General features: G+C 46.9%; 1 protein-coding gene across 7 annotated transcripts in view; it reads right to left on the minus strand.

The window, feature by feature from the left end:
- Nucleotides 1-21,475, minus strand: part of CCDC57 (coiled-coil domain containing 57) — a 113,539-nt gene that overhangs the window by 19,892 nt on the left and 72,172 nt on the right. For 4 of the 7 annotated variants that reach the window (XM_059907705.1, XM_059907702.1, XM_059907703.1 and 1 more), the window contains 3 exons: nt 19,000-19,100; nt 12,353-12,472; nt 11,706-11,922 (listed from right to left, as the gene is read on the minus strand). In XM_059907705.1, coding sequence (XP_059763688.1) covers nt 11,706-11,922; nt 12,353-12,472; nt 19,000-19,100 — 438 coding nt within the window. Of the gene's footprint in view, nt 1-11,705; nt 11,923-12,352; nt 12,473-18,999; nt 19,101-21,475 lie in introns of those variants that run through there. The other 3 variants (XM_059907707.1, XM_059907706.1, XM_059907709.1) reach the window with 3 other exon arrangements.

Here is a 21,475-nt window from a genome sequence, read left to right on the forward strand (position 1 = left end):
ACTAACATTGTACCCTTTAAAAACTTTATCCCCTTTCACTCCTTCATCCTCAGTGGGTGGGGAGCACCCAGGGGAAGAGTCTCCACCCAGGAGAAAGCAGGGTGCACGGCCGGACTGCTCAGGGCCTTCTCAGACCCCACAGCAGAAACCTAGGGACCTCGCTCCATGCCAGCCCCAGCACCAGCCAGGCCACAGGGGTGCTGGGCCGTGCTCAGAACGCTGAAATGGGGGAAGGTGTGTCCGGCCCCCAGGGCAGGGCCAGCCGGGTGCCTCTCTTTCTGAAGGAGTGCTCGCATTCCTCAGGAGCTTCTGCCCATTATCTGTGTGACCCCAGGGACAACCTTGGCCCCTCCTGACCTTCTGTCCTGAGGATGAGGTCAGGCCTCTCCCCTCTGGGACTCCAGGGGGTGGAATGAGGGTTGGGACTTGAGAACTCCAGCCTTGGGCGGTGAGGCATCCTCTTTTGAAAACGGGACCCAGTGGCTGGATGGCATTGGTTTACTGTGGGAGTGGCTGCCTTAGCACAGGTGGGCACTCAACAAATACTAGCTTCTAGATGGACTCTTCTCTTTTAAAAAACCCATTCAGGCTGCATTTATTTGTAAAAGTCATGTCCAGCCCCTCCCCGCCTCCCACGCCCAGCCCTCTTCCCAGAGCAGGGGCCACAGCCCCTTCTAGAGCACTTTTCTACCCTCTGTGTCCTGACTTCAAGACCACAGCGAATATGCATTTTCTTCTGTTGCTACCTTTCATAGTCACCTTAAAAAAGGGTACAAACCTGAACGACATACAAACCACACATAAAATGGCCAATCTTACCCATCATTTAAAAACTGCAAATTAAAACCCATATTTTCACCTATCAGATTGGCAAAAAAAAGAAAATGCTTGATAAAAATCCACCAGTATTGGAGTGAGGAAAGATGCTTTACACCCTGTGGCCATGAACATGAATTGCACCAACTCTTTGAGGGTGATTTGGTAACACCTCCCAGAGCTCAGACCACTCACACCTTTGACCCAGTGATTTCACTCCTAAACACTCACCTGACCACACACTCCCACAAGCAACCACCCACACCAGCAGACTTGCTGAAGTACTGCAAACTACAAGCGACCTGAGTGTCCGTGAATGTGAGACAGGTGAAAGGAAGCACTTACGCAGAGGACCACTGAACTACTGAAAAGATCTGTGAGCTCTGTGTCCACCAAAATGGAGAAACACCGCAGACAGCACTTTACACAGCAGGAAGAGGAAACGCACACACATTTAAATACATGCTTCCGTAGCCATGGAGCGCAGAGCGTGTCCGGAGGAGAGCAGGGGACAGGTGGCCAGGTGGGCAGGGGAGCGGAGACGGGGGAAAAGACTTTCACTGAAAACCCTCTGCGCTGTTTATTTCTTAGCCACAAGGAAGTGTCACTCATGCTGGACGAGGTCTGGAGCGCCTCTGCTCCAATGGACGCGCCATGTCGTGCCAACCTGGGCCGCCTGCACACGCAGCACGGACACTAGGGAGGCTGATGACTCCAACCACCCCTGGGGCAGATTCACCAATAAATGCCCTCCAAGAAGGCCAAGCGGCTGGGCCGCCCCCTCTAGGCCCAGGATCAGCTCTCCAAGGGCTGCTTTGCTGGCAGGTCAAACACTCATAATTTTTGGTACTGCCCTGGCTGAGTGTTTCCACCCCTGTACATTTGGTCAACCTGGATGAGTTATTTATATATGACTGACCTTTGTCATGTTGCTTCAGAATATCTTTCTAGTTGGGTTATTTTTGAGGTTAAGAAAGAATACCTTAGAAATCTGTGATTTTTAAGTCACATCTAAGGTTATAACCTTCTAGTCACTGGTAAGTAGTTCCAATTGTGCATATTTTTAGGTTTGATTTTAAGGCATTTAACTGTGCCTGGGCTGAGTTTTAGTGTGTGGTCTGGATGCGGGCAGTGAGGATGGAAGCATGCTGTGTCCCCACCTTGCCGTGTCTGGGCTCTGATTTGCAGGCTCTGCTGGGGAAGGGCTTCTGCTCTGCGCCTGCCACCCAGCCATGAGGCTGGGTCTTGCTACTCCCCCTTCCCCATGCATTTTATTGCTCTAGAACTTGAAAATCCACTTATTTTAGCTTCAAGAGAAACTCTGTCCATATTTTGTTAGAATTACACTAACTGGTTACTTCAATTTGAAGAAAACAGCTGTCTTTATAATATTTAATACTCCATCCAGGAAGAGTCTGTCTTTCAAATCTTATACTTTTTAGACAACGCTTAGTAGTTTCTCTAATCACATGCGCTTCCTGAGCCTCTAGATCCTTGAGCTGCGGACCCAAGGCCTTGCTGGGCTCCCATTCTTCCCAGTTATCTTCCTGCACATCCTGATTGAGCACCTATTGTGTACCTGTCTGTGCTGGCCAGGGGTCAAGGATCAAGGAAGATGCCCCCACCCCTACATTCTTCCAGCAGACAGAACAGAATCAAGATAAATGAGAAAAACAGCACGTGGTCTGGAGGCTAGTGCTAAGGGGGAAGGAAGCCAGGTAGGGGGTGAACTTTGGCAAGGGAGGGATTCAAGGAACAGGCAGGTGCTAGGGAGAGGAAGGTAGAGGGTGCCCATACGTGCACAGGGGTCTGCAGGTATGGGGTGGGGGTGGGGGTGGGGGTGCGTCCACAGTCCACAGGTGGAGGGAGCTGGGCTGCACGTGTCTGGGGAGGAGGGGAGACGGGGTCGGAGTCCTTGAGCCACTGCTGCCAGGAAACGGGGGGGGGGGGGGGGAGGGGAGGGGGGAGGGGAGGGGAGAAGAGGGACCGGGTACTGTCCGGATGCAGCAAGAATTAGGGTGAGAGGAGGCTGGGCATGGAGAGGCCACACCCCGCAAACCACAGATCCAAGAGGATGGAGGAGGGGGCTATAGTGGCCCTGGGATCTGGGGTGCCGCGGGGCCGAGGGTGTCAGGCTGCGGCCCTGCCTTAAGACCAGGTTGCAGCAGGACTCGGTCAGGCCGGCAAAGCGGCAGCTCTGTGCGCGTGGGAGGATGGGGGAGGACGTCAGGGAGGGGCGGGGCAAAGGTAGGAGGGGCGGGGTATGAGTAGGAGGGGCAGGGACAGGTGGTGGTGGGGTCAGGGCAGAGGTGGGAGGGGCGGCTCTGGCCCCACCTCAAAACCATGAGGAGTGTGGCCTTTCAGCAGGAAAACCTCCCTCCATCCTGAGAAATACCACGTAGTTATTCATGTTATTAACGCAGATGCCACAAATTGTTAAACTCTCTCGTTATCACTTTTAACTCAGTTCATGACTGCTAGGTCTCACAGTTTGCTACTCAAAATGCGCCGAAAATGTAAAAAAAATGCAGAGGATAAGACATCCCACCTTCCAGAATGGAGCTTCCAGACTGCTTGACTGCTGACTGATGCCCACGCAATCCTTTATCATAAATACTAACATGCTTACGTCTTAACCAGAGTTGTGGTTATCATTTAAGTCACCAATAAAGTTTTAAAAAGTACTCTTACACAAAGTAGAAATATCAGACAGGTAGTTCAGTTATGCATGCTCAAATATTCAAGATAAAGGAGAGCATAAAGAAGCTTTGTGGGAACTTAAAACTAAACTGCATTAATTTCAACCTTTCTTCCCAACCAAATCTTTCACGGGGCGAACCAAAAGCCTAGGCAGCGATGTATCATTCCTACTTTTTTACTGCAAAGTGCTGCTGAGAGGTAGCAGCTTCAGCCCCTCTGTATGGGTGTCTCACCACCTTCCCCTGCATAGACCCTGCTGCAGGCCCACCCACAGCACAGCCCTTCCCCAGCTTTCTTGCCAAGGAACCCCAATACCGTTTAGTTCCAGGCAGCAGGTTCTCAGGGTCTAACACAATCTCCCAGTGACTGGTCAAGGGATGCCATGTGACCCTGGCAGCCAGTGAGATAGAAAAGGGAGTCCGGGAGCTCTGGGGAAACATTTCCCTTTCCAATGAAAAGAAACCAAAGCAGGAGGAGAGAAGTATGCCTTCCATCTCTGGCCTTCTGACGTGATGCTTGGAGCTGCTGCAGCCATCTTGGAACCTTAGGAGGAAAGAGTCCCAGAGGAGCTAGCCGTAAGCTCATTTACCTCGGCCTTGATGTGCAAGTTCTTGGTCAGCGTGTCCTGCTGCTGTGCATGCACACTGTGTGTCGGGAAGGCTACCATGATGCTGGCCACCTTGGCTCTCTCCTCCTCATTCAGTGACCATGTGTGATTTTCTATGGGTGCCATGATGAGATAAAGGTTGGGAAACTCCCGTATGTTACTTTCATCAGGCTGTGCTGTGACTTGTAGTCAAAAGCATTTAAACTAATACACACCACCCCCACCTTCCCCCCCCAAGCCAATTCCACTGCTGGGGGCAGTGTTTGCAGTGACCCTTCCCTCCCCCCCCAGCACGGTCCCCACTTCCACCTCCAGCCACCAGTGGGCTGTTCTCGCTCTGATCCAGGCCCTGCTATCCATGGGGACCTGCATGGCTGATGGCACCATCCACCCATACTTGTCCCTGCTTCCTCACATACCAGACGACCGTTTCACACTTCTCTTTCTACCTCTTCCTCCACCTCCTCCTCTCAGAGTCCGTGGCTTTGCCTCATACTTGAAAGGAGGAAATAAAGGGAACCGACCGGCACCTGTTTTCCCACCACCAGACCTGCTGTTGGGACAGTTCTCCTCAGGCCACTGAAGGCTTCTGCTCCTGACTCTCCTGCCTGGGTGTTTGCATGGCCAACAGCCTCAGAAGAAGACAGCACGACTCCCTCGGGGGCAAAGGGCAGATATGCCTGCAGCCCACTATGAAAGATTTGGGTTCTGCCCGTCTGGGGTCACTCAGCTGAGACTCCTGCCCTGGCCTGTGGGACAGGCGTTGAGGAGACCCTTGGCTGCCTGCTGTGTGCTGTGAGTGACGAGTCCTCCGTGTCTTCTGCCGGTGCCTGTGAGGCTGTGGCAGCTTGCTTGTCAGGTGTGGCCAGTAAGCTCCCAGTTCTGGCTGCCCATCACCTCCCTGCCTCTGGCCTGTGCTATCAAATCCCAGCCCCTTGAGTCCCCTCACCCCCTTCTATCCTGGGTTTGCCCTCCTCCCCAGCCACAAGCATCACATCTCGCCCATCTTCCCAACCTGCATATAGACAGGCTGCACTTCCACAACTTCCTCCAATATCGCTCTTTTTTAAAAAAGTATTTTAAATGTAAATTTATTTATTTGTTTATTTACTTGTTTGTTTATTTTTGGCTATCATTATGTCTTCATTGCTGCGCATGGGCTTTCTCTAGTTGTGGTGAGCAGGGGCTACTCTTCGTTGCAATGCGCGGGCTTCTCATTGCGGTGGCTTCTCTTGTTGAGGAGCACGGGCTCTAGGTGAGTGGGCTTCAGTAGTTGTGGCACACGGGTTCAGTAGTTGTGGCTCTCAGGCTCTAGAGCGCAGGCTCAGTAGCTGTGGTGCATGGGCTTAGTTGCTCCACAGCATGTGGGATCTTCCCAGACCAGGGCTCGAACCTGTGTCCCCTGCGTTGGCAGGTGGATTCTTAACCACTGCATCACCAGGGAAGCCCCCAGTCACTCTTTTAACTGCTGCTTTTCAGAGCAAGACATCTTGACTAAGCTGTCCACCCGTTCTTCTCCAGCCCCTTTAACTGGGAAGGCTGGATGACAAGTCCACCACTCCACTGAGACAAGCAGAAGGCCATAGTGACGCAGAGCGCTTTTCTGCCCTGACCTTCCCTGACCTCTTTGCAGCATTCCACCCAGTTGACCACTCCCTCCCTCTAAAAACTTTTCATTATAAAAGATACCCAAACTACATCAAGCACATATAACATACATGTATCGTTTAAAGAATTGTTAAAAAATAAAACAAAGAATAAAACAAAAACCTGTATACTCAGCTTGAGAAACAGCATCACTACGGCCTGTGTTTGTCAATAAAGTTTTACTGGTGCACAGCCACACTGATCACTTACACATTGTCTGCGGCTGCTTTTGAGCTGCAGGCAGAGATGAGTAGTTGCAAGAGAGACCATTGGGCCACAAAGCCGAAAATACTCACTATTCGGCCCTTCACAGAAAAGTTTGCGGACGCCTACTCTGGAATTTTTTTTTAGTGAGGGACGGGTGGGGCACAGTTGCTCAGTTTTTATTGTCTGAAAAGTCTTTGTTTTGCCCTCTTTAGTGGGATTTTAGGGTGACAGCTGTTTTCCCTCAGTTCAGACAGATACTGTCTCCCTGTCTTGGGCTCCTGTTGCTGCTGGTGAGAAGTTGGCCATCTGTCAGGCCGCGCCTCTTCGAGGGTAACTTGTCTACTCCCTCTGACAGCTTTCAAAATAATCTCATTACCTCTGCTGCTCCTGGGCTTTGTTAGGACACATCCAGGTGTGAGTTTCTTTTTAATTACTTGGATTAGGATTCGCTAGGCTTCCTGGGGTTGAGAATTAGTATCTTGTCATAAAATTTCAGTCCTGTCTCTTCAAATGTGGCCCCTACCCATATTCTCTTTCCTGCTGAGGCTCTGACCAACACGGGTCAGACCTTCCTGCTCTATTCTCCAGGCTCCTGACCTGTTTTTCTTTCTTTCTTTTCTACTTCTTTTTAAAAAATCTGTGTGTGTCTGGGTAATTTATTCATATATAATGCCATTCCATGAATTCTGCAGTATACTGAGTTTTTAATTTCAGTAATTACAATTTTTCATTTCTTAAACCTCTATTTGGTTCTTTCTTAAGTCTGCTTGGTCTTTCTTTATATTTCCTTGTTTCTTCTTTTTCTTTTTTTTTAAATAAATAAATAAATTTATTTATTTATTTATTTTTAGCTGTGTTGGGTCTTCGATTCTGTGCGAGGGCTTTCTCTAGTTGCGGTGAGCGGGGGCCACTCTTCATTGCGGTGTGCGGGCCTCTCACTATCGCGGCCTCTCCTGTTGCAGAGCACAAGCTCCAGACACGCAGGCTCAGTAGTTGTGTCTCACGGGCCCAGTTGCTCCGCGGCATGTGGGATCGTCCCAGACCAGGGCTCAAACCCGTGTCCCCTGCATTGGCAGGCAGATTCTCAACCACTGCGCCACCAGGGAAGCCCTTCCTTGTTTCTTGAATGTATTTTCTTGCTGGTTTTTTACTTCTTTATGAAACACAGTTACTTATACCCTGATCTCCCGGGTCTATTTCTGCTGGCCTCATTCCTGGTGCCTTGCTCCTTGTGTGTGGGATCTTATTTTTCATGGAAATCTGATCTGTGCAAATTTGCTATGGCCTGGAACAAAGGTGATTTCCCCCTGAAGTGACCCGCACTTGCTGTTGCTAGTTCTTGGGGATGCCACCAGCTCAGAATCACTCGATATGAAAGTTCTCAGACACCCAGGGGTTTTAACTGGGGCTAAACCATGAGGGCTGACTTTTGGTGGCAAATTACAAGTACGTAACAATCCTCCCACTGCCACGCAGTACCAGGCCACATCCTCAGTCCTCACAGCCCTGGCCCCTGCTGCCGGTGGGGTGTCTATCTGGTCCACTTGCACACGGAGGCTGTGGTCCTTTGGAGTTCCAGCTTTGAGGGGGAGGTGTTGTACCATCACACTCCTGCCCTGGGTGGGCCCTGGGTTTTGTCAGTGTCACCTGTTTTCCGAAGCCCAAGAGGCGATGACACCAGATTTCAAGCCCACCCAGGCTGACGAAGCTCTTGGTCAAAGGCAGCTTCAGGCTGCTCCTTCTCTCAGCCTTTGCTTGAGAATTCTTTACCTTCGAGCTGTTTATTGATGCCCCATAAGTGTGTTTTTACTTTTTATTCAGCAGTTTTAGCTGTTTTCAGTGAAAGTGTCGGTACCTAGCCTGCTACATTAAGAGAAATGTAAGCCTGGGGTTTTACACTCAACTGAAGTGTATTTAAATGTGAGACAAAAATAAAAATACTCTCTCACATATAGGCCTCAAAAAGTTTCCCATATAAAAATTCGCTTTTAAAATTATCTTGGAAGAAGAAAAATATATCTAAGAGGCTACTATGAGAGATTTGGAAAACAAATAGGATAAATTATAAAGGACTTAGTCAAATTTACTTTTGTCTAAAAGACAATCACCCCTTGCCCAACAGCTAACACTTTAATTGATACCAATGGAAAAATCAGAAGAATACAGAGATTGATAAGTTTAAGAAATGGATGGGTAAAATGAAAATAAGCAGGGTCTTAATAATTGAGGAAGAATAAAAATAGAGACTGTAACTTAAAAACAGGCAGAAGGCAATGGAAATGTGATCTACCCAATGAGACTGGAGGAAATAAAAACTTTTAAAAGCACCTAAGTACAAAATACAATATGCTGTTGGAGGACAGCACTGATATAGGAGCATGGTACTGGAAACATAGGAGACACTAAACAGAAACACAGGCTTTCAGACTCAGGGAAACGAAAAGCACGAGGGCGCTTTCTACAGGAGACGAGCAGGCGCCACCGGCAGAAGCAGGCACATCAGTAACTGTAGCTGGAGCAGAAATATACTCTCAGAAGAACTGACATCATGGTGATCTTATTCTCCAACCAAAATGTAAAAATATTAGAAATCACTAAAAGACAACTAAAAAAAGAAAAAAAAAATCTCATAACTCTGGAAACTTAAAAAAAAAAGCCATTTAAGTTAAAGAAGAAAAGTAACATGAGTTGAATCATGAACTAGCATAACGGAACGACAAAAAGAAAATCGTATGTCAAGGTTTGTGGGGCTAAAGCAAAGCAGAGCTGGAGGAAAGTGCATTTATCAGGAAATAAGGTGGACGTGTGGCCTGAAGAAGGCATCATCGAGTCAGCATTTCTCCCCTACTCTTCCTGTAAATCATCCCCAAAAAGAGAAAATTTTCAGGAAAACTAGAGATAAAATTCCAGATGGGAAGAACGGTGGTTCTGCCGAAGGCGGTGGAAATGAGCAGGGGTGTGTGGAAGGACAGGCACGGTGGGAGGCCTCAGGAGGAGCCAGGAGGTGGGAGCAGAACCCCCTGGAGGCAGCGTGCCTGGGTGGGAGGGGAGAGAAGCTGGGCTTTGTGGAAACGGGCAGAGATAGGTCAAGGCCAGACTTAGTTAAAAACCACCAACAAAACTGCTAGACTGGACAATGGCCCTGGCCTCATTTCCCTTATAAGTTTCCTACAAATACCTGGTCAAGGAAAAATCACCTCTTTTAAAGACGAGGGGGAACAAAGGAACAAAAGTGCTACGAGAAAAAGGAAGGAAGGAAACCGGCAAAATGACAATGAACATTCAGCAAAAACTTCCGACAGAGCCGATGAAAAATACAGCAAAACGTTCCTGAATTTAAAATGTACTGAAGCAGTAGCCTCTCAGATTAATGAGCTCAAGCAGGAGGTGTGAGGAGAACACACCAGTCTGCATCTGAGGAGACTACTCGGAGGCCTCACAGGGGCGATGCTGCCGCCAGAGGGGACAGAATGCGCACCACTGGGAGGCTGCGGCTCCTTCCGGGGGCAGAGCCCAAGTTTAACAAATCCTGAGAAAAGCCACAACAGAGTTTTGGGGCTGGGCCTAAAGACTGTATGGGAAAAAAATAAATAAACAAATGAGAATTACCAGGAAAACTCTGAGAAAGAAGCATAATTGGAGATCCTAAGTCAGTAGACATTACAAGGGACCAGGAAGCAGTAACAATTCAAACAGCACCGCACGTGGACAGACCAAGACCAATAAACCAAGGCAGAGGTCCCCAACTCCCGGGCCGCTGACTGGTACCGATCTGCAGCCCGTTGGGAACCAGGCCGCACAGCAGGAGGTGAGCGGGGGGCGAGCCAGCAAAGCTTCATCTGCTGCTCCCCATCGCTCGCATTACCGCCTGAGCCATCTGCACTCCCGCGCACCCCGTCTGTGGAAAGGCTGGGGACTGCCGAACCAAGGGACAGAACAAGAGCTCCAGACCCAGACTCAAGTACACACAGAACATCTAACATGATAGTGAAAGCGGGATTTCAAACAAGAGGGGAAATGTGAGTTATTCAATAACGGGTATGGGGAGGGGACTTCCCTGGTGGTCCAGCGGTTGAGAATCCGTCACACGATGCAGGGGACGCTGGTTCCATCCCTGGTTGGGGAACTAAGATCCCACGTGTTGCGGGGCAACTAAGCCCAGGCGCTGCAACTACTGAGCCCATGTTTCTGGAGCCCGTGTGCCACAACTAGAAAGAAGCCCATGCACCTCAACAAAGAGCCCGTGCGCCCCAACGAAAGGTTCTGCATGCCGCAACTAAGACCTGACGCAGCCAATAAATAAATAAAATAAATATTAAAAAAAAAAAACTGGTGTGGGGACATTTGGATTGGCACCTGGGGTTAAAAAAAAGTTTGGTTCCGATTTCATAACCTACACAGTGATAAATTCCAAATGGATCCTGGATTTAAATATGAAAAAAGGAAACCATAACTGTATTAGAAGACATCATGGCAGAATAATCTTCAATCTTGGAGTGGAAAAAACCCAAGTATGGCACAAAACCCAGAAAGGATTAAAAACAAGGATATTAATTAAATTACATAAAAATAAAAAACACGTGCATGACAAAAACCACCATAGGCAAAGTCAAAAAACAAATGAAAAACTGTGGGAAAATATTTGCAACTCATATCTCAGAAAAGGTCTGATTTCCATTATATATAATAAGCTCATACAAATCAATAAGAAAAAGATTATAAACCCAATATACAAATGGGCAGAGAACTGAAGAAAAGGAAACGGAAATGACTCAAACATATGAAAAGATGCACAACCTCCTAACAGGAGAAATATGAATTAAAATGACACCTAACAGACTGGCAAAGATTATAGTTCGATGACACTGCTGGAGAGGGTCTGGGGAAAGACGCCCTCTCAGCCTTTGCTGGGTGGGTGTGAACTGGTACCATCTGATGGCGCCCAACTAACATCTTCCCAAACTGGACATGCACATACCTTTGTACAAAACAATACCCCCTCTGGGAATTTACATTTATGCTTTTATGCATGCACTACAGCATGTACAAGGTAATTCACTGTAATGTTATTTGTGACGGCAAAAGATTGGAAATAACCTAAAATGCCCATTGGCACATTGGGCACAGCAGGAGGCATTCATGCATTGAGGCTGAGAGCCGAGAATGAGGGCGCTTGCTGTGAGCTGATCCGGAAGGGGCTCCAAGTTCATTCCCCCAACCCCGGTCTTCAAACAGCCTCCCCTCCGCCCACCCTGCTTACTACATCTTGGTCTCACGCAGTTCCCCCAAAGGTGGCCCTTCAAATGAACTTTCCTGAGAACCTCACAGTGAGCGAGTTTCCCGGGGGCAGAGGACACGCTCTTCGTGGGCTGCCCTGGCCTTGTGAGGCTGAGCAGAACACAGAACACCCGCCTGCCCCAGTCACAGACTGACCACAGTGCCCCCACCCTTGTGGAGTGACGGTCCTCGTGACCTGTGGGCTCTACTCTGGGTAGACATGGTGACGTGGTCAGCTGGACGCGGGGCTGGGAGACACCCTCTGTCCCTGGGGGACGCTCAGGCACCAAATCAGAGGACAGGACTGCAGAATTTACAGATTCCGCAACCATAGCAGGAAGAACGCCGTGCTCACTCTGTGTGTCAGCCTGCGAGTGGCCACCACAGCTGCCCTCATGGCCAGCACCCAGACCGATGGGGCAACGGCCTTGGGATGTACGTCTTCACCTACCTGGAGGCGAGTCGTCCTGGGAGGCGAGGCCAGAAGGGCTGGATCCCAGGTCCAGTAACTTCCATGTGTCCTGGAGGGAACTGCTGGCAGGTGAAGAGGAACTTTGGGTGTGGTGGCCATTTTCCTCCTGGAATTCTTGAGCCAGGCGTGGCTTTGGGGACTGGTTTTCTTTCTGAGGAGCTGACCTGCAAGTCACTGTGGAGATTCTGTGTTGCCTCTGTGAAAGACAGAAAAGAGAATTATCCTTGAAAGCCACCCTCTCTCCCTGCCCTCCTGGGGTGATAAGACAGTGGACGGAGCCCGAGGAGGGGCTCTGGACATTTAAACGTGAAACACGGGGAATTCCCTGGCGAACCAGTGGTTAGGACTCTGTGCTTTCACTGCCGAGGGCCCAGGTTCAATCGGGTTCAATCCCTGGTCGGGGAACTAAGATTCCACAAGCTGCGTGGTGCAGCCAAAAAAAAACCATGAAACACAATCCCGAGGGAGGCGAGGGAGGTGGGATTGGGGACCAGGGCCAATGCCCTGAGGTGAAGCCCTGTCACTCTGGGCAGCGGCCACCCTCTCTGACACCAAGCGCTCCGGTTCCAGGTGCTTCCTGGGCTGGGATGTGGCATGAAGACCCGGCCCTGGTGGATCCTGCGTACCAGCCCTGGCCCCGCTCTGCAGCCTGGCTCAGCATCCCTTCTGCAGACTGTCTGTGCCAAGCGGGCTTGGCTCTTTCCTGAGCGTTCGGAGAAACATTCTTTCTTGGCATTCTTAGAGTCCTGTCGTGGAAATTTAAATAAAAGAAATTCAGTGTTCGTGGGTCATTGATGGGGTACCTTACTGAGTTTTCCCTCAAGATTAGGGAGAAACGCTCTCCCCAGATTTCTGATATGAGGGACTTACTCGGCTCTGTGACAAGCCAAAGTGGGGAACCTGCTTGGGTTCACCGGCCAGGACGAATTTAACAGGCCTCATCATGGCAATCTGAGTACCTCCCTGCCCTCGAGGGCAACCAAGCACCTGAGAGTCACACAACCTTCCTGTGGTGCCCAGAGAGGGCACCCTGAGCCCCGCCAGGCACACGAGGGGCCCTGCAGCTCTTGTTTGTGACACATCTTCAGTGCACAACTGAGGCCACTCTGGCCCCCTGCAGCCTAAACACTCACATCTTCCCTCTGCGGGGAAGCCTGTGGAAAAGCAGTCAGGAGGGGGCACCGAGGAGAACCGAAGCCCTGGACTGTGCAGAGCCCTGCACAGAGGGCCACCTGCTGCTGCTGCTTCTCCGGCTCAAGTTTAATTAAGCTTTGAATTTTCAGCCAAGTAATGCACTCATACATTTTTGTTTTAACTTTCAGTGCCTGTGTGGCAGTGACAATGACCATCTTCTCATGTTTGTTGACTGACTCAATGAGTTTCTTCCTCAATGGCTTCTGATAGTATCCTTTGCTTATTTTTCTACTGGTTATCCGTCTTTTTCTTCTTGATCTATAGGCGTTCTTTTATGTATGTTCTTCCTGTTTCTTCCTATGTAGCACCATTTACTACTGGAAATAAAGAGGAACCAAAAAGGGGGCGCCATGGAGTCTTCTTTTCTTGAGTTTTCAGATGAGTTATTTCACTGGATATAATGAATACATGATAGTTTTGTAGTTTGAAAGTGATTGATAAAGTTTAATAAATTATTTAATATACTAGAAAGAAGTGGAGGTCTAGGTGACAATATATGTGTTTTACCACAACAGGTAACAGGCACATTTATTTGACGATTTGGGAGAGATTTCTTCTAATAACACACATTTAGAAGTTTAAGCAATTAATGCAGATGACTTGAAAGTTATTGGTCTTCCCTGGTGGCACGGTGGTTAAGAATCCGCCTGCCAATGCAAGGGACACGGGTTCGAGCTCTGGGCCGGGAAGATCCCACATGTCGCGGAGCAACTAAGCCCGTGGGCCACAACTACTGAGCCTGTGCTCTAGAGCCCACGAGCCACAACTACTGAAGCCCACGTGCCTAGAGCCCATGCTCCGCAACAAGAGAAGCCACCGCGATGAGCAGCCTGCGCACCACAATGAAGAGCAGCCCCCGCTCGCCACAACCAGAGAAAGCCCGCGTGCGGCAATGAAGACCCAGAGCAGCCAAAAACAAATAAATAAATAAATATATTAAAAAAAAAAAAGAAAGTTATGAGCAGCCCAGAGAGACAGCCCCTTCGATGCTTTAACACCACTTCCCACAAGCGGCGAAGCGGGAAGGACTCTAAGTTATCTGTGTGCGTGTGTGCACATGCACACATGTGAGAGGGGTCTGGAACAAAGCCTACTAGGTTCCAGCAGGCCCATGCATTTGAGGCCCAAGCCATGGCGCCTGGGGCTCAACTGATCCCTCATTTCTTCTTTCTGGGTTCTTTCCTTCTCCCCAGATACGTCCTCCACAGGCTCCTCTCAGGGGAGGGGTCTGTTGGTTGAAAGCACTGTGGTTCCTGGGCCCCTCGCAGGGTCAGCCCTTCTCGGTTTCTCAGGCCAGTGTCTCCTGGTCTGGCATACAGACCTCCACAGGCCTCTTTCTCCCCAAGGTCCATTCCTGGCTGACCTCGTGCTGTCCTGTGGCTCAGACTCCTGCCCTTTGCTGAAGACTCCCATCCGGCTTCTCCCTCAAACTCCACATTTAGATGTGCAAGCTCAGACCGGATGTCGGCATGGCAATGGGGAACAGGCATCTAAAATCTAAGCCCGTCCATCGAGTCTCCACGCCCATCCAGCTGCCCAGGCCTCAAACCCTTTAGGGAATCCTGGCTCCCAATGTCTCCAGATCTGATGCTTTTCCTCAGTGCCCTCCCAACCCCCCGCCCATCCTGATCCAGTCCCCACCCAGCCTCACTCCTCCTCACCAGCCCCTGCTCCCACCCTCACCCACCTGTGCCTCTCACCCAGGATGGAGCTTGTCACTAAGAGCGAACTTAGAACTCGTGTCAGCTCATGGCATAACAGACCGTCCATCTCTTACCTGACTCTCTATTAACTTACTTTAAATAAACTGAAAAGACAAACTACACACTGGGAGACTATATTTGCAAATCATCCAACAGATAAGGATTAGTATACAGACTTTATAAAACTCCCATATCCTTTAAAGAAACTGAACATTAGTAATTTAAAACAACACACAGACACACATGCACAGCTATAAGGCACATGTGATACATTTCATCAAATAACCAAACTGGCAGAAGTTTCCAGTTGTATTGAAACTCTTGTGAAGAACAGAAAAGTAAGAATGTTCCCCAAGGCAGAAACACAGGCTAAACCCCAGCCAAGACCAGCGTGCACACCTACTCAGAGTGTGACTTGGCGGGAGGACAGTCAACGTCCAACCAGCCAGGAATGGGGTCTCCACACGTGGTTGTCAGGGTAGAGTCAGAAGCAGCACTAGACAGAATTCAACACCTACTCTGAGTAAAACTCAGGAAAGTAGGAGGAGAAAGAACTCCTCTAGGAGTTCCCTGGTGGTCTAGTGGTTAGGATTCGGTGCTTTCACTGCCTGTGGCCTGGGTTCAATACCTGGTCAGGGAACTGAGATCCCATGAGCCACGCAGTGTGGCCAAACAAACAAACTTACCTAAACTGATGAAGAGTCTGTATTAGGTCAAATTATATGAAATTGCTGGTATCTGACCACTATTGACCTATAAAATGGCAATTTTGTATGGTTCAACATAATACTAAAGCCTACAGCAAACATACTACCTGAAGATAAAAAATGGGAAACGCATTCTCTCTAAACCAGGACGAATGTGTGGGTGCCAGCCACTCAGTTTTCCTCCATGCTGTGTGGGGTCCTGCCCAGGACAGTGGGGTGAGAAAAGATGAATGGTGTGAGGCCAGAAAAGGAAGCAGTCCAGTCCTTACCCCAGACGCTACGTCCATCAACACACAAAAGCAAAGAGAAATACTGACACACGTGTTGGCATCAATCAGTTCAGAAGAGTTAATAGATACAAAATCATTTTACAAAAGTCAACTCTGTTCGAAATGACCAGCAACAGTAGGAAAGTGTAAGTTTAAAGGGATGTTGAAGAGAAACAGACTGGTACAGCTATTAGACAGACTACTATTCATCAATAAAAAGATGAGCTCTCAAGCCACGAAGAGACATGGAGGAACCTTAAGTGCAGGACGCCCATCTGAGAAGGCTACTTGTTGTTTGATTCCAACTCTGTGACATCCTGGAAAAGGCAAAACCATGAACACAGGAACAAGATCAGTGGTTGCCAGGGGTTGAGGGTGATGAATAGTGGAGCACAGAGGAGTTTTAGGGCCGTGAAAGTGCTCTGCGTGATGCTATAATGATGAGCACGTGCCATTATACACTAGTCCAAACCCGTAGAAAGTATGCCCAGAGTGGCCCCTGATGTAAACTGTGGACTGTGGTGATGATGTGTCAGGGAAGGCTCATTGATTCTAACAAATTAACCACTTTGTTGGGGGTTGCTGATGACACGGGAGGCTGTGCACGTGTGGGGGCAGGAGGTACACGGGAACTCTCTATACTTTCTGCTTAGTTTTGCTGTGAATCTGAAACTGCTCTGAAAAATGAAGCCTATTTATTAAAAAAGTTTTGATAGCAACAGAAACAGATGACTATATTTTGTTGACCTCTGAAATACCTATATGTGACACACTGTAAAGGATCTTTGTGCATTGTCTGAAGGTATAGGCCAGTATAACAACTTGACAGTGTCATTCAACAATATCTAAGGAAGATAAAATGTACACAGCCTAGAACACAGCAATTCTGATCCTAGGTCCATGCCCGAGAAACTTCTGCACATGAGGACATCTGTAATAATGTTCACACCAAAGAAATGGTAACTGACCCTAAATGCCCATCAATAGAAGAATGGATAAGTAAATGTTTGTGTATTCACAAAATAGAAAGAAAATACACCAACTTGTGTCTAGACCTGGGGTCGGCAAAGCACAACTTGTAGACCAAATCCTGCCCACCACATTTTTTGGTACAGCCTATGAGCTAAAAATAGTTTTTACATTTTTAAATAGTTGAAAAAAATCAAAAAAGAAGAAAAATATTTCATGACATGAAAATTATGAAATTAAAGTTACAAGGTTCATAAACTTTTACTGGAGCACATCCATGCCCACCTGTTTACATATCTACTGTGCTGGCATTCAGGACAAATGCAGAGTTGAGAAGTTGCAACAGAGACTCTGGCCCTTACAGGCCGGAATATTCACTATTTGGTCCTTTACAGAAAAGGTTTGCCAATTCCTGAACTAGAGCTACATGTACCAACATATATACAGTTGACCCTTGAACAACACGTGTTTGAACGGGGTGGGTCCCCTTATATGCAGAGTTTTTTCAATAAATATGCAGTACAGGACTACATGATCCATAGTTGGTTGAATCCACGGATGCAGAACCACGGATACAGAGGGACGACTGTAAAGTTAAACGTGGATTTTCGACCACTGGTGGGGGGTCCGTGCCCCTAACCCCCACGATGTTCAAGGGTCAACTGTGTACATCAGAAACACAGTGTTGAATGAGAGCATGTGTACAGAACGATGTACACACAGCTGGCTGTGATTTACACAGATTCTTCAAATATCTGCTGAGAGAGAGAAACACCAGACTTGGGAAAGTCTGAAAGGACCATGGATATTGGGGGCAGAACACTCAAAGGGGTTTTAACTTACAACATTTTGCTTATTAAGTTGGATGGTGTACACACAGGTTTCATTATATTAGTCTTTTTATCTTAGAAGTCTAAAAATACTTAAAATAAAAATAAATACATAAATAACAATATCCACCCAACAGAGAATAAATGGGAAAGAACAACCAAGAAAATTTTGTAAAGGAACAGAAACAAGGGCAAGCTGTTATATGTATTTGTAACTTACTAAAATATTACGAAGCTATGGTATTCAGAGCAGGACAGCACCCGCTCAGGGGCAGACAATTCACTGGAACTGTACAGAAAGTAAATGCAGAACCCGAACCTAACAATGCTGCAGCATCAGGCCCATCGCCTACAAAGCAAGGGCCTAACTTCTCAAAAATGCCAATGTTGTGAAAGACAAAGAAGGGCTGAGAAGTCGTCCAGGCTGAAGGAGACATGTGCACATACACGTGTGGGCTGGATGCCACACAGGTCCTGGACGGCCTGCTTGGTGGAGGAGGATGGCTGAAAAGAGGTGACTGGCAAAATTTGAACACAGAATATGTATTAAATTCTGGGACTGCATTAATGTTATGTTTCCTGATTTTGATAATTTATATTTTACTGCAGCTATATGTCAGGAAGTGTCCTTGTATTCTGACATACAGGGGCTTGATGTCTGCAACTTAGATAGATCTACTTATTTCTCTAAAATGTGGAGGAAGCAGAGGGAGGGAAGAGAAAGAATGATAAAGCAAATGTAGCAAAAAGTTAACAATTGGTTAATCTAAGTGAAGGGTATACATGCTATTCTTGCAACTTTGTGTAAATTTGAAGTTATTTCAAAATAAAAAATTAAACACAAACATAAGCAAGAGTATAGATTTTTAGTACATGATAAAAATGTCAATTCAAAATCAGTGAGAAAAAGGAGGATAATTACTTACAGGGTACTACGACAATTAGTAAAATAGAACAACTAGAGAAACAGATGAATATTTACCTAAACTCAAAATACAGAAAAAACCTCTAAGTCAGAAAACAGTGAAATAAACCTTTAAAGTAGACTGACAGGGTTCATTAGATGAAAAAAAAGTTATCTGTGGAGTTTTTAAAAAAAGAAAAATTAAAAGGCAAATGGCAAGTTTGAGAAACATGTGTAACAGAGAAGGAGCAATTTCCTTAACACATAAAGAACCCCTACAAACTAACAAGAAAAATACAAACACAAAAGTAGAAAAATTAGCTAAAAACATGCATAAATAACCCACAAAAGAAGAAATATAAATGGCTGATAAATAGATTAAAAATTTTAACATTGCTCGGAATATAAGACATTTTTAAAAGACGCATTTTTTAAACTATTATGTTGGTAAAGATTTAGAAAATAATACCTAGGTAGGTAAAGCTATATAATAAAACATATATAGATTATACTTTGTAATTTTGAAAAATAGCAGGAAACACACTGATATGTTACTGGTAACTATGTTGAAATGCTAAAAGTTGGAAACTTTTAAAATTGTGTTTACTGTATTTTGAAGTTTCTGTTATGAAATGAAGTATTTAAGCAATCAGTAAAAAGTTATTAAAAATAAGTTTCTTACGTAAAGGAGTGTTACCTGAGTTGTGAGACGGGGTTGCAATGGTCCCAAGCGTGCATCAGGTGCCTCACCTGAGCCCTGGGCCTCAGGGGTAGGAAGGGGGTGATGAGGTGGCTTCCCTATAAATGAGATGAGGGAAATGGTTTGTCCTCTGTGTGCACATCACTTGGGTTTCTCTCGTGCTGAATACAAATACTCAAGAAGAACAGTATGTACCTCTTCAAAACCAAAGTCACTTCTCTTTCAAGAGAACTTGGGGGGTGGACACCTGTGACTTGTACAACACACACCAGCATTTCAGTGACTCCAGAACACACAGAAGCCTTCCACAGCGGCACATAACCCCTTATGCAGCTTCTCAAAGTGGCAGTCACGAGCCATCCATTAAGAGACCCAAAGACATACCCTCTCCGCAGCAGAGAAAAATAAGAAGCAAAAGTTTAAGTATATACACTTGAGGATTATTCTTGTAATCAATGCTTCAGCAGTCTTCTTTGAAAATAGGCATAAACATCTTAGATTAACTTTATCTAAAACTTTTTTTTGCGGGGTGGGGGGGACTAGCTTTGTTTTGCATGACACAGAAACAACCAACTGTAACTTCTCAGTTGCACTGTTCTTGCTATGAACTCTCATCAGATCTTTCACTTTTGAAAATTATTAGTAAGTTAACCATGGCCATGTTAAGTCTTTGTCATCTCCGTGGACAAAAAAAGTGTTGTCTGCCATTTCAATAAACAAAGAATGTTGCCTGCCACCAAGCTATCAGCCACTGAAGCCACCCCAACTGTGCACCCTGAGGGGATTTGGGATGGAGAAAAACTGGATACTGTCCCTACACAGTTAAGATGCATATCAAAGGAATGATTTCAGTGGGCCCAAGGTCTTGCATCTTCCCATACGTAGAAAGGCACTAACATCCTCGAGATGTCTGCTTTTTGTGATTAGCAGTGATCTTTTGATGTCTGGCTACATATATATTGTTTCAGCAAAAACTCCTACATATTCTGTCTCCTCCCTGACCTCTTTGGAACAGTCTCTCAGAGCCATCTGACAGGCTACCTTCCCGGACTACAGTCCTCAGTAATGTTCTTGAATAAAACATAATTCTCAACTTTTAGGTTGTGCATTTTTTCTTCAGCGAACATCTACAAAGAATTTGTTTACTTTAATGGAATAAAAAATAAAAGAAAGAAAGAGAAGAAAAAGGAGAGAAAGTTTTACAGTCAGGTCAGCACAGTGGGAAAAGACTGTGCTACAGGCAATTGCTTAGACCACCGTGAGGCCATCCCAGTGGACTGACTCAGGATTTCCAGAACTCTAGTCAAGAAGCAGATGGACCGTTGAGACCTCGGAACCAAGACTGAGAGGAACAAGGATTAACCACCTAGGATTGAAGGAACCAATGAGGGACGATGCAGCTGTTGTTGGGAACACTATAGATGTGATTTTTAATGCTCTCCTTTCTAGATATGCAAGGTTTTTCCCCTTAAGCTGTCTGTAGTCCATACACATTTAGTGGTCTCTGGTTTTGTAAACTGAAATGAAACATTTCTAAGTGGTATCTTGTTCTCCCTGCCTGAGTCCTCCAGAACTCAGAAACTCCTGTTGAGTATTCTTACTTGCCTGGCAATATCATAATTTGCATAGGTTCAAAGAGAATCTGTCCTTGTTTTTACCAGGTTTTGACTGGAAATGTGGATTATGCAGCCAAGGCCCTGCGTGGGTGGCCAGAGTTGAGAATGATACTCATTTAATCATCAGGACCCATTGCCTGTAAGGATCTGTGGTTGACTTCATGAAGCGATGCTCACAAAGCCCTCCCGGGAAAACTGCCAGGTGCCAGGCTCACAGAGGGTTAAGGAAGGTCATCTCCTGGCAGGTCCAGGAACCTCATAATATTTTGGAAACCTCAAGAAAAAAGGAATTTTCTCAAAATCACCAAGCAGGTGAAACATGGTGAGTTCTTGGCTTCCTGGACTCAGGACAACAAACAAGAAGCTTTCAAAAGTCCAATCTGAAATCGTGATGGAAAGTTCCAGCAAAGCAAACTCAAGAAGGCTAACACTGTGAATTAACACTCTTGCTGCGCCTATGGAAACGATCAGGCCAAATGAGACCAGCCTTGTTTTGTGATCAAGAATAGTCTTTGAGATTATTTTTCTCTTTTCCTTTTTTCTTTTGGCCACACTGTGTGACTTGTGGGATCTTAGTTCCCCGACCAGGAATTGAACCCAAGCCCTCAGCAGTGAAAGTGCAGAGTCCTAACTATTGGACCGCCAGGGAATTCCCCGAGATTATTTTTTTATCAAAAGCTGAGAAACTGTAGGGAGGGACTTCTCTGGTGGCACGTGGTTAAGAATCCGCCTGCCAAAACAGGGGACATGGGTTCGAGCCCTGGGCCGGGAAGATCTCACATGCTGCGGAGCAACTATGCCTGAGCGCCACAACTCCTGAGCCTGCGCTCCAGAGCCCACAAGCCACAACTACTGAG

This window comes from Balaenoptera ricei, chromosome 20 (genome assembly GCF_028023285.1).
Source record: "Balaenoptera ricei isolate mBalRic1 chromosome 20, mBalRic1.hap2, whole genome shotgun sequence".
NCBI classification, from domain to species: Eukaryota; Metazoa; Chordata; class Mammalia; order Artiodactyla; family Balaenopteridae; genus Balaenoptera; species Balaenoptera ricei.